At 31.9% G+C, this 13544-nt stretch overlaps 1 protein-coding gene across 1 annotated transcript in view; it reads right to left on the reverse strand.

The window, feature by feature from the left end:
* Positions 1-13544, reverse strand: part of opn5 (opsin 5) — a 68878-nt gene that overhangs the window by 25655 nt on the left and 29679 nt on the right. The window contains exon 3 of the mRNA XM_061051377.1: positions 8876-8995. Coding sequence (XP_060907360.1) covers positions 8876-8995 — 120 coding nt within the window. The remainder of the gene's footprint in view (positions 1-8875; positions 8996-13544) is intronic.

The following is a 13544-nucleotide window of genomic DNA, read 5'->3' on the forward strand; positions in this document are numbered from 1 at the left end:
TTATCATTATGTTTTATTACCGTGTTGTATGCTTTACTGTTGTTTTTATCATTATGTTTTATTACCATGTTGAATTCTTTACTGTTGTTTTTATTGTTTTTATTATTATGTATTATTACTGTTTTGTATGCTTTACTGTTGTTTTTATTGTTTTTATCATTACGTTTTATTACCGTGTTGTATGCTTTACTGTTGTTTTTATTGTTTTTATCATTATGTTTTATTACCGTGTTGTATGCTTTACTGTTGTTTTTATCATTATGTTTTATTACCGTGTTGTATGCTTTACTGTCGTTTTTATTGTTTTTATCATTACCGTGTTGTATGCTTTACTGTTGTTTTTATTGTTTTTATCATTACGTTTTATTACCGTGTTGTATGCTTTACTGTTGTTTTTATCATTATGTTTTATTACCGTGTTGTATGCTTTACTGTCGTTTTTATTGTTTTTATCATTACCGTGTTGTATGCTTTACTGTTGTTTTTATTGTTTTTATCATTACGTTTTATTACTGTTTTGTATGCTTTACTGTTGTTTTTATTGTTTTTATCATTACGTTTTATTACCGTGTTGTATGCTTTACTGTTGTTTTTATTGTTTTTATAATTACGTTTTATTACCGTGTTGTATGCTTTACTGTTGTTTTTATTATTTTCATCATTATGTTTTATTACCGTTTTGCATGCTTTACTGTTGTTTTTATTGTTTTTATCATTACGTTTTATTAAAGTGTTGTATGCTTTACTGTTGTTTTTATCATTATGTTTTATTACCGTGTTCTATGCTTTACTGTTGTTTTTATTGTTTTTATCATTACGTTTTATTACCGTTTTGTATGCTTTACTGTTGTTTTTATTGTTTTTATTATTATGTTTTATTACTGTGTTGTATGCTTTACTGTTGTTTTTATTGTTTTTATTATTAAGTTTTATTACTGTGTTTTATGCTTTACTGTTGTTTTTATTATTTTCATCATTATGTTTTATTACCGTGTTCTATGCTTTACTGTTGTTTTTATTGTTTTTATCATTATGTTTTATTACCGTGTTGTATGCTTTACTGTTGTTTTTATTGTTTTCATCATTATGTTTTATTACCATGTTGTATGCTTTACTGTTGTTTTTATTGTTTTTATAATTATGTTTTGTTACTGTGTTGTATACTTTACTGTTGTTTTTATTGTTTTTATCATTATGTTTTATTGCCGTGTTGTATGCTTTACTGTTGTTTTTATTGTTTTTATCATTATGTTTTATTACTGTGTTGTATGCTTTACTGTTGTTTTTATCATTATGTTTTATTACTGTGTTGTATGCTTTACTGTTGTTTTTATTGTTTTTATCATTATGTTTTATTACTGTGTTGTATGCTTTACTGTTGTTTTTATCATTATGTTTTATTACCGTGTTGTATTCTTTACTGTTGTTTTTATTGTTTTTATCATTATGTTTTATTACCGTTTTGTATGCTTTACTGTTGTTTTTATTGTTTTTATCATTATGTATTATTACCGTTTTGTATGATTTACTGTCGTTTTTATTGTTTTTATCATTACGTTTTATTACCGTGTTGTATGCTTTACTGTTGTTTTTATCATTATGTTTTATTACCGTTTTGTATGCTTTACTGTCGTTGTTATTGTTTTTATCATTACGTTTTACTACCGTGTTGTATGCTTTACTGTCGTTTTTATTGTTTTTATCATTACGTTTTATTACCGTGTTGTATGCTTTACTGTTGTTTTTATTGTTTTTATAATTACGTTTTATTACCGTTTTGTATGCTTTACTGTCGTTGTTATTGTTTTTATCATTACGTTTTACTACCGTGTTGTATGCTTTACTGTCGTTTTTATTGTTTTTATCATTACGTTTTATTACCGTGTTGTATGCTTTACTGTTGTTTTTATTGTTTTTATAATTACGTTTTATTACCGTGTTGTATGCTTTACTGTTGTTTTCATCATTACGTTTTATTACCGTTTTGTATGCTTTACTGTCGTTTTTATTGTTTTTATCATTACATTTTATTACCGTTTTGTATGCTTTACTGTTGTTTTTATTGTTTTTATTATTATGTTTTATTACTGTGTTGTATGCTTTACTGTTGTTTTTATTGTTTTTATTATTAAGTTTTATTACTGTGTTGTATGCTTTACTGTTGTTTTTATTATTTTCATCATTATGTTTTATTACCGTGTTCTATGCTTTACTGTTGTTTTTATTGTTTTTATCATTATGTTTTATTACCGTGTTGTATGCTTTACTGTTGTTTTTATTGTTTTTATCACTATGTTTTATTACCATGTTGTATGCTTTACTGTTGTTTTTATTGTTTTTATAATTATGTTTTGTTACTGTGTTGTATGCTTTACTGTTGTTTTTCTCATTATGTTTTATTACTGTGTTGTATGCTTTACTGTTGTTTTTATCATTATGTTTTATTACTGTGTTGTATTCTTTACTGTTGTTTTTATTGTTTTTATCATTATGTTTTATTACCATGTTGTATGCTTTACTGTTGTTTTTATTGTTTTCATCATCACGTTTTATTACCGTGTTGTATGCTTTACTGTCATTTTTATTGTTTTTATCATTACGTTTTATTACCGTTTCGTATGCTTTACTGTCGTTTTTATTGTTTTTATCATTATGTTTTATTACCGTGTTCTATGCTTTACTGTCGTTTTTATTGTTTTCATCATTACGTTTTATTACCGTGTTATGTGCTTTACTGTTGTTTTTATTGTTTTTATCATTACATTTTATTACCGTGTTGTATGCTTTACTGTTGTTTTTATCATTATGTTTTATTACCGTATGCTTTACTGTTGTTTTTATCATTATGTTTTATTACCGTGTTGTATGCTTTACTGTTGTTTTTATTGTTTTTATCATTACGTTTTATTACCGTTTTGTATGCTTTACTGTTGTTTTTATTGTTTTTATCATTATGTTTTATTACCGTGTTGTATGCTTTACTGTTGTTTTTATCATTATGTTTTATTACCGTGTTGTATTCTTTACTGTTGTTTTTATTGTTTTTATCATTATGTTTTATTACCGTGTTGTATGCTTTACTGTCGTTTTTATTGTTTTTATCATTACCGTGTTGTATGCTTTACTGTTGTTTTTATTGTTTTTATCATTACGTTTTATTACTGTTTTGTATGCTTTACTGTTGTTTTTATTGTTTTTATCATTATGTTTTATTACCGTGTTGTATGCTTTACTGTTGTTTTTATTGTTTTTATCATTATGTTTTATTACCGTGTTGTATGCTTTACTGTTGTTTTTATTGTTTTTATAATTACGTTTTATTACTGTGTTGTATGCTTTACTGTTGTTTTTATCATTATGTTTTATTACCGTTTTGTATGCTTTACTGTCGTTGTTATTGTTTTTATCATTACGTTTTACTACCGTGTTGTATGCTTTACTGTCATTTTTATTGTTTTTATCATTATGTTTTATTACCGTGTTGTATGCTTTACTGTCGTTTTTATTGTTTTTATCATTACCGTGTTGTATGCTTTACTGTTGTTTTTATTGTTTTAATCATTACGTTTTATTACCGTTTTGTATGCTTTACTGTCGTTTTTACTGTTTTTATCATTACGTTTTATTACCGTTTTGTATGCTTTACTGTCGTTTTTACTGTTTTTATCATTACGTTTTATTACCGTTTTGTATGCTTTACTGTTGTTTTTATCATTATGTTTTATTACCGTTTTGTATGCTTTACTGTTGTTTTTATTGTTTTTATCATTATGTTTTATTACTGTGTTGTATGCTTTACTGTTGTTTTTATCATTATGTTTTATTACCGTTTTGTATGCTTTACTGTCGTTGTTATTGTTTTTATCATTACGTTTTACTACCGTGTTGTATGCTTTACTGTCATTTTTATTGTTTTTATCATTATGTTTTATTACCGTGTTGTATGCTTTACTGTCGTTTTTATTGTTTTTATCATTACCGTGTTGTATGCTTTACTGTTGTTTTTATTGTTTTAATCATTACGTTTTATTACCGTTTTGTATGCTTTACTGTCGTTGTTATTGTTTTTATCATTACGTTTTACTACCGTGTTGTATGCTTTACTGTCGTTTTTACTGTTTTTATCATTATGTTTTATTACCGTTTTGTATGCTTTACTGTTGTTTTTATTGTTTTTATCATTATGTATTATTACTGTGTTGTATGCTTTACTGTTGTTTTTATCATTATGTTTTATTACCGTGTTGTATTCTTTACTGTTGTTTTTATTGTTTTTATAATTACGTTTTATTACTGTGTTGTATGCTTTACTGTTGTTTTTATCATTATGTTTTATTACCGTTTTGTATGCTTTACTGTCGTTGTTATTGTTTTTATCATTACGTTTTACTACCGTGTTGTATGCTTTACTGTCATTTTTATTGTTTTTATCATTATGTTTTATTACCGTGTTGTATGCTTTACTGTCGTTTTTATTGTTTTTATCATTACCGTGTTGTATGCTTTACTGTTGTTTTTATTGTTTTAATCATTACGTTTTATTACCGTTTTGTATGCTTTACTGTCGTTTTTACTGTTTTTATCATTACGTTTTATTACCGTTTTGTATGCTTTACTGTCGTTTTTACTGTTTTTATCATTACGTTTTATTACCGTTTTGTATGCTTTACTGTTGTTTTTATCATTATGTTTTATTACCGTTTTGTATGCTTTACTGTTGTTTTTATTGTTTTTATCATTATGTTTTATTACTGTGTTGTATGCTTTACTGTTGTTTTTATCATTATGTTTTATTACCGTTTTGTATGCTTTACTGTCGTTGTTATTGTTTTTATCATTACGTTTTACTACCGTGTTGTATGCTTTACTGTCATTTTTATTGTTTTTATCATTATGTTTTATTACCGTGTTGTATGCTTTACTGTCGTTTTTATTGTTTTTATCATTACCGTGTTGTATGCTTTACTGTTGTTTTTATTGTTTTAATCATTACGTTTTATTACCGTTTTGTATGCTTTACTGTCGTTGTTATTGTTTTTATCATTACGTTTTACTACCGTGTTGTATGCTTTACTGTCGTTTTTACTGTTTTTATCATTATGTTTTATTACCGTTTTGTATGCTTTACTGTTGTTTTTATTGTTTTTATCATTATGTATTATTACTGTGTTGTATGCTTTACTGTTGTTTTTATCATTATGTTTTATTACCGTGTTGTATTCTTTACTGTTGTTTTTATTGTTTTTATCATTATGTATTATTACTGTTTGTATGCTTCACTGTTGTTTTTATTGTTTTTATTATTACGTTTTATTACTGTGTTGTATGCTTTACTGTTGTTTTTATCATTATGTTTTTATTACCGTGTTGTATGCTTTACTGTTGTTTTTATTGTTTTTATCATTATGTTTTATTACCGTGTTGTATGCTTTACTGCTGTTTTTATTGTTTTTATTATTACGTTTTATTACCGTGTTGTATGCTTTACTGTTGTTTTTATTGTTTTTATCATTATGTATTATTACTGTTTTGTATGCTTCACTGTTGTTTTTATCACTATGTTTTATTACCGTGTTGTATTCTTTACTGTTGTTTTTATTGTTTTTATCATTATGTATTATTACTGTTTGTATGCTTCACTGTTGTTTTTATTGTTTTTATTATTACGTTTTATTACTGTGTTGTATGCTTTACTGTTGTTTTTATCATTATGTTTTTATTACCGTGTTGTATGCTTTACTGTTGTTTTTATTGTTTTTATCATTATGTTTTATTACCGTGTTGTATGCTTTACTGTTGTTTTTATTGTTTTCATCATTACGTTTTATTACCGTTTTGTATGCTTTACTGTCGTTTTTATTGTTTTTATCATTACGTTTTATTACCGTGTTGTATGCTTTACTGTCGTTTTTATTGTTTTTATCATTATGTTTTATTACCGTTTTCTATGCTTTACTGTCGTTTTTATTGTTTTTATCATTACCGTGTTGTATGCTTTACTGTCGTTTTTATTGTTTTTATCATTACCGTTTTGTATGCTTTACTGTCGTTTTTACTGTTTTTATCATTACGTTTTATTACCGTTTTGTATGCTTTACTGTCGTTTTTACTGTTTTTATCATTACGTTTTATTACCGTTTTGTATGCTTTACTGTTGTTTTTATCATTATGTTTTATTACCGTTTTGTATGCTTTACTGTTGTTTTTATTGTTTTTATCATTATGTTTTATTACTGTGTTGTATGCTTTACTGTTGTTTTTATCATTATGTTTTATTACCGTTTTGTATGCTTTACTGTCGTTGTTATTGTTTTTATCATTACGTTTTACTACCGTGTTGTATGCTTTACTGTCATTTTTATTGTTTTTATCATTATGTTTTATTACCGTGTTGTATGCTTTACTGTCGTTTTTATTGTTTTTATCATTACCGTGTTGTATGCTTTACTGTTGTTTTTATTGTTTTAATCATTACGTTTTATTACCGTTTTGTATGCTTTACTGTCGTTGTTATTGTTTTTATCATTACGTTTTACTACCGTGTTGTATGCTTTACTGTCGTTTTTACTGTTTTTATCATTATGTTTTATTACCGTTTTGTATGCTTTACTGTTGTTTTTATTGTTTTTATCATTATGTATTATTACTGTGTTGTATGCTTTACTGTTGTTTTTATCATTATGTTTTATTACCGTGTTGTATTCTTTACTGTTGTTTTTATTGTTTTTATCATTATGTATTATTACTGTTTGTATGCTTCACTGTTGTTTTTATTGTTTTTATTATTACGTTTTATTACTGTGTTGTATGCTTTACTGTTGTTTTTATCATTATGTTTTTATTACCGTGTTGTATGCTTTACTGTTGTTTTTATTGTTTTTATCATTATGTTTTATTACCGTGTTGTATGCTTTACTGCTGTTTTTATTGTTTTTATTATTACGTTTTATTACCGTGTTGTATGCTTTACTGTTGTTTTTATTGTTTTTATCATTATGTATTATTACTGTTTTGTATGCTTCACTGTTGTTTTTATCACTATGTTTTATTACCGTGTTGTATTCTTTACTGTTGTTTTTATTGTTTTTATCATTATGTATTATTACTGTTTGTATGCTTCACTGTTGTTTTTATTGTTTTTATTATTACGTTTTATTACTGTGTTGTATGCTTTACTGTTGTTTTTATCATTATGTTTTTATTACCGTGTTGTATGCTTTACTGTTGTTTTTATTGTTTTTATCATTATGTTTTATTACCGTGTTGTATGCTTTACTGTTGTTTTTATTGTTTTCATCATTACGTTTTATTACCGTTTTGTATGCTTTACTGTCGTTTTTATTGTTTTTATCATTACGTTTTATTACCGTGTTGTATGCTTTACTGTCGTTTTTATTGTTTTTATCATTATGTTTTATTACCGTTTTCTATGCTTTACTGTCGTTTTTATTGTTTTTATCATTACCGTGTTGTATGCTTTACTGTTGTTTTTATTGTTTTCATCATTATGTTTTATTACCGTTTTGTATGCTTTACTGTCGTTTTTATTGTTTTTATCATTACCGTGTTGTATGCTTTACTGTTGTTTTTATTGTTTTAATCATTCCTTTAAATAGAAGCAAGAGAAATGATTTCGTTTTATCACAGACAGGCTTCAGTGGTCCCATGACACCAATGTGAGACTTTTATGAAGTAATCACACACATGTGCATATGTACACGTGTATATAGCTGCTCCATGCTCCATGCTACGGCTCCGGACTGCCGGAGCTTAGACACAGCAGAGCCAGTGGAAGCTTTCGACATCGAAATGAACGAATCATTGACAAATTCAGTTTCCTTTTATGACATGTTGTAACTTTGTCCATTGAAGAGTGATTGAAAGAGGTCTTGGACTGACCCACCCCCCATGTCACCCTGTTTTAATCAAATGATCAGCTCACAGTTTGAGCACACCGGGTTATTTGTGTTTTTTTCCTATTGTCCAATTCACCAGTGATTTGAAAGGATGACACTTATTGTTTCTGCTTTGGTGGGATCGGTGACGGATCGGTGACGTCTGCGCTCAAACTAAGGGTTCAAATCTGGCACTAAGGCTTTTTCTCCTTGGCTCCTTGGCTGCATGGTGGTGCAGTGGTTAGCCCTGTTGCCTCGGGGAGGAGGTTCCTGGATGGAATCCCAGTCGTACAGGATCCTCTCTGTGTGGAGTTTGCATGTTATCCCCGTCAATGCGTGGGTTTTCTCCAGATACTCTGGCTTCCTCTCACAGTCCAAAGACATGCTCGTTAGGTTAACTGGTGACTCTTAATTGGCAGTAGGTGTTTTTGTGAGTGTGGCTGGTTGTCTGTCTCTATATGTCAGCTCTGTGGTTGACTGGCGACCAGTCCAGGATGTAACCAGCATCTCCCCCAGTGACAGCTGGGATCCGCTCCAGCCCAAAAACAGGAATGGGAAAAGCAGTATAGATAATGGACAGATGGATAGATGATTTAGACAAGTTTATTTCTTTAATGGATTATAAACTTAACATAATAACATTAAATGGTCTCTCTCATACATTTAATGTTATTATGTTGAGTTTATAATCCCTGGATCCTTGAAAAAACGATTATGGGCCAACTGAGGGTATTCGACAAGGTTAATCCTTTCAATATTTTATAAAAACCAATAAATCAATCCACCAAGGTCAATCACAGCAGTCCTTTTCTAGTCTGATTTTTAAATCAACCAGGGGAATAAGACAGGCTTTTCAGAGAGGAGGCCAATCAAGGGTGGCACCAATGGAACATTTTTCAATGTCCCCATAAAGTTGTAGTTTTTGTCTAAACAAAAGATTTTTAGTGGTCTCCATTGCAACTGTAGACATAAACCAGTACCTGATATTCCAAAGTCGAAGATGGCTAGATTAACAGTCATGAGCTCAGGGGGCTTCAGCTTGGTCTTGCGTTTGACAGTCATATAAATGACATAGCCATTCCCTGTTGCAGATAAGATCCCTGAAAGAGAGAGAGGGGGGGGGCAGAGGGTCGGAGGTCAGTACAACGTGCATTTCAGAATCATCAGTCACAATGTGAGATGTTCCGATAATATAGACAAATGTTGGTGCAATGTAGTTGCTTGCATATAGTTTCAACAACTTTTACACCCTGTTTGGTCTCAAGGGGGAATTGTGAAAAACATCCTTATTATAGTGTACATTCAAAAATGAGCAAAAGTTCCTCAAATAAAACTTGAAGGTAACTTAAACATCACATATTATGTAGAATACACTTCACCATGTTTCTCTAACACTAACATGTGTCTCTAGTCTGTCTACAGACTCACAATGATGAGAAAAGTTCATCCTCTCCAGCTTTTGCCTGCTCCACTTTTTAGAAAATGTGTGCTCAAACAGGCCGTTTGGAGATTTTCCCTTCATGACATCACAAAGGGCAGTAACCCCTCCCCCAGGTGGGTGACACTCCCACAGCTAGGTGTTTGTTCTGCCCTCTGAGTCTGCCTTCTCACTGTAAACAATAGGACATGGAGCGAGAAAGCCTGAGTACACCCAAGCCCTTCCAGAGAGGGGGCGTGGTCAGACACAGCTCATTTACATATTTAAAGGTACAGACACAGAAACAGCCTGTTCTGAGCAGGGCTGAAATAGAGGGGTTTATAGACATGATCAAATACAGGATCAGAGTGGATTTAGAACAAGAAACTTCACACACATGTTTTGAGGAGCTCTGAGACTTATTTACACTGATTGAAAAGGAGGAGAATATGTTACCTATAACTAACTAACTAAAGAAAATTACTCAAGTCAAAGTCTTAAAGTATAGCCAAAGCATCGCACCGAAACTAGAGTATCAAAGTTATCTGGTGTTAAAATTAGTTTAAAAAATGTACAAGTCAAAGTACAAAGACACAAGTTGTAACCATTCACATTAATGTTCAGAATAAGAGGTTCAGGTGACTTTATTTGTACTAATAGGTCGATTTGTTTGGAGCTAGCAAGATTGAAATCCATCATGACACAGATTATAAAACAGATGTAACAAGAAACAACACATGAGAGAAGGTAAACTATTTAAAACCTACTGATGTGATAAAAACACAAAAGTGCATAAAGGGGCATAAAGGAGAGAGAAGTCTCAACTAACAAAATCAATAAATAAACACAAATACCAGCAACGGTAGCCAAGTGGTTAGTGCCCTCCAAGTGGGTGGCCCGGGTTAAAATCTGACCTGTGGCTCCTTTCCCGCATGTAATTTCCTACTCTCTCTCTCTCTCCCTGATTACTCTATCCACTGTCCTATCTCTAAAAATAAAGGCTTTAAAAAGCCCCATAATAAACCTTTAAAAAACACAAGTAAATAAATGAATAATAGTAGTAATAATATCTTCAGCCAGGGTAAAAATAAGTTTGGGATGTACGTAAATAAATGATAAATGTGCAAATATGGCTACTGCTTGTTCAGTTCAGAGACAGCAGCAGGAACAAAGCTATTTTTATATCGCTTATTTCTGCCGCGTGAAATTAAAAACCTGTCCAGAGAGGAGACACTGAACGTCACTATGCAAAGGGTGGGAATCATCGTTTGAAATCAAGCTGCTGCAACTCTCTCATATACAGGGACGTGTGGACTCACCAATCAGTTTGCTCAACCAAATAACAACTTGGTTTAGGGAATTTCTGTCTTTCAAAGATGTGTGACTGAACCATGACACCAAAGAAAAGGACAAGACTGATTTGATAAAACCATGATAGAACATGAAAGGATGATAATATGAATGTGTTCTGCAGCCAGCAGACGGTATCTTTTCACTATAACTGTACGTGGCTGTTAGCTCCAGTGTTTGTGAATTAGATGCTTTATGCAATGAAGCCAATTTATTTATTTATTTATGTATAAAGGGTGGCAAATTTTCCCAAGATGACTGCATAATGGCTCAGGGCGTGCACTGACGCACAGAGAGGCTGTTTGCTCTGTAGCATATTAAGAGGTGCATTAAACGTTTGCTGCGTGTTTTCTGATTAAGATGCTGTCTTTTTGGTTTAGTGGGCCCAAAAGCCACGTGATCCTTTTGTGAATCAGGCCCTCAGAGTTTAAAAAGCAAGAGCCCTGATGTCTTAGTGAATGTCTCTGCAGCACAGTGTGACACATTTCTCTGTGGTGTGTTTAATATGTGCACTTTAATCTTCTTTTCCACGTCAGTTGTTAATTTCGTCGTTGTAAGCACCAGCTATCAGGGACCGTCCAGGACACCCAGTGACTTTTTTGACCACCTTCTCCAACCCACAGCAATGATAAATCTGCCCGCTGCTCCAAACACAGCCCTCTAGCATGCATTGATTTTGCTCGAACATGCAAAGTCAGATAGCCAATACAGACAATTCCATTCAGATTTGATATTGTAACGAGTAACGAGGTGTCCAATATTAATATAGTTGAGTAAAAGTAGAAGTTGCAAAAACTAAAATACTTGTACTTTGTGACTTAACAACACTGATAACCGAATGACTCTAACCATTACAAATGCAGCAGCATGTAGAGTCAGACGCGTGACATTTTCACCAGACATTCATCCAAAGTGTCTGTCAGTGAACATGTTGTGTCTAATGTGCTCTGACACATGAAGGATGTTCTGATCTTAAACAGTTGAAGTGGAAAAATGTTCTTTGAAAATATGTAGACCAACTTTATGCTTGAGAAAACAACATGTAACAGCATTATGGCTTCAGGATATATACGGGAAAATAATGCTTAATCTGTTCCTTCTGCAAAATAAATAGCAACATAATGGAATAAATCAGTAACATGCAGCGGGTCAGTCATGTACAGATATTTCATATCAATCATTCAACCAATCAGTGATTCAACCAATTAGTTTCAGTTCCATCCACTCCCTCCCGTTTGCCTCTTTGCTTGTAGAATCAGCTCATCTGCCCATCCCCCTCTCACTCCTGTTCCCGTTGCCTGATTATCCCTGATTATTATTACATTCAGCCAGTCCACTTTCACAAGCCCTCTGCCAGATTGTCTTCATGATTAGTTGTAGCTTTCTAGCATTGCTTAATCAGTTTAGACTCCACAACCCTCTTCCTACAGAACATTGGAACATAATTTTATTTCTGTTAAAATATGGTTTTTTTTGCCTGAGTCTTCCTATAAGATTATTATGGTGAAAGTTGAATGTAAGTTTTTTTTATTGATCCAGATGCCCAATATTTATATTCTGTGACTCTCTATATCGCTAGCTCATTCCTTGGGACTATCTTGGTATCGTTATGGTCCATTTCTGTAGCTCTCGAGAAAAGCAACAATTTGTTTTTTGTCTGTATAAAGTACAAGTCTTTACAATATCTTGCAAAACATATTGAGCTCATTCAGCATGTTAGTGAGATCGGTTAAAAACACCAAATCAAGCGCCACTGATCGTCATTAAGTTGCTTGTATTCTGCATTTTTACTGACAAGGAGAATCTCCTTTATCTCCGGACAGAGGTCTCGAAGTCTCTGCAGGGATTTCCCCCTACTAAGCCATCTCACGTCAGTGAGTAACAACAGGTCAGAGTAGTTGCAGTCAGCATCCTCCAGATGTGCACGAAACAGCCGTCTTTGAAGACATCTCGCTCGAATAGAACAGACGATTTTCGTAGCCACATCCATTATCTCTTTCATGTTTAGCATTTTTGCACATAATGCTGGTTGGTGTATTATGCAGTGGTAGTTAAATAAATCCATTCAAGCGGCCCACCATCGCGGGCGCACCGTCCGTGGTGATTGACATTAATTTGCTCACCGGGAGCTGGGTTTTCACAATAAAGTTTTTGAAAGACTGAAAAATGTCCTCTCCCTGCGTGTGTTCCTTCATGGGCAGTATTGTTAACAGCTCCTCTTTTGCAGTCATATCGGTAAACACCATCCGAATAAAAATGCACAATTGGGCTGTATCACTTATGTCCGTTGACTCGTCTAATTGCAATGAGAAACACTCACAGTCCGTGATGTCCTTCCACAGCTGCTGTGTCAAATCATCTCCCATTACTTCACAGCGCCGTGTCACTGTACTTCTTGATAGCTGAAGAGCTTTGATTGAAGATAATATTTTGGGTTTATTTTTAAAGTCCCGAAACAACGAGTCAGCTGCCTCAACAAAGGCCTCTTTGACCATCTCTCCCTCTTGGAAGGACTTTTTATGCTTAATGATGGAGTGACTCACCCGGAACGATGCTTCAGTGGCTGCCTTTGCTTTTAAATTCACGTATGAAAAATGACTGCTGTCCGGTTAACTGCGATTTTAGTTCAGTCACCCTTCTCTTTCTCAGCTCGCTTTTCAGAGGGAAATCAGTGTTGTACTTTTTATGAACAGTTCGAAAGTGCCTCTCCACATTTACCTTTTTTGGAATAGCAATGGTAGATTGACAGATCAGACAAATGCACTTCGAATATGACATGGTGAAAAAAAAATCTTCCTCCCATTCCGCATGGAAATGGTAAGTTTTTGGTTTCTTACTTGGTCCCCACTCATTTTCCTTCATTAGTAGCCTAGATATAATTT

Source organism: Labrus mixtus, chromosome 12, assembly GCF_963584025.1.
Source record: "Labrus mixtus chromosome 12, fLabMix1.1, whole genome shotgun sequence".
Classification (NCBI taxonomy): Eukaryota; Metazoa; Chordata; class Actinopteri; order Labriformes; family Labridae; genus Labrus; species Labrus mixtus.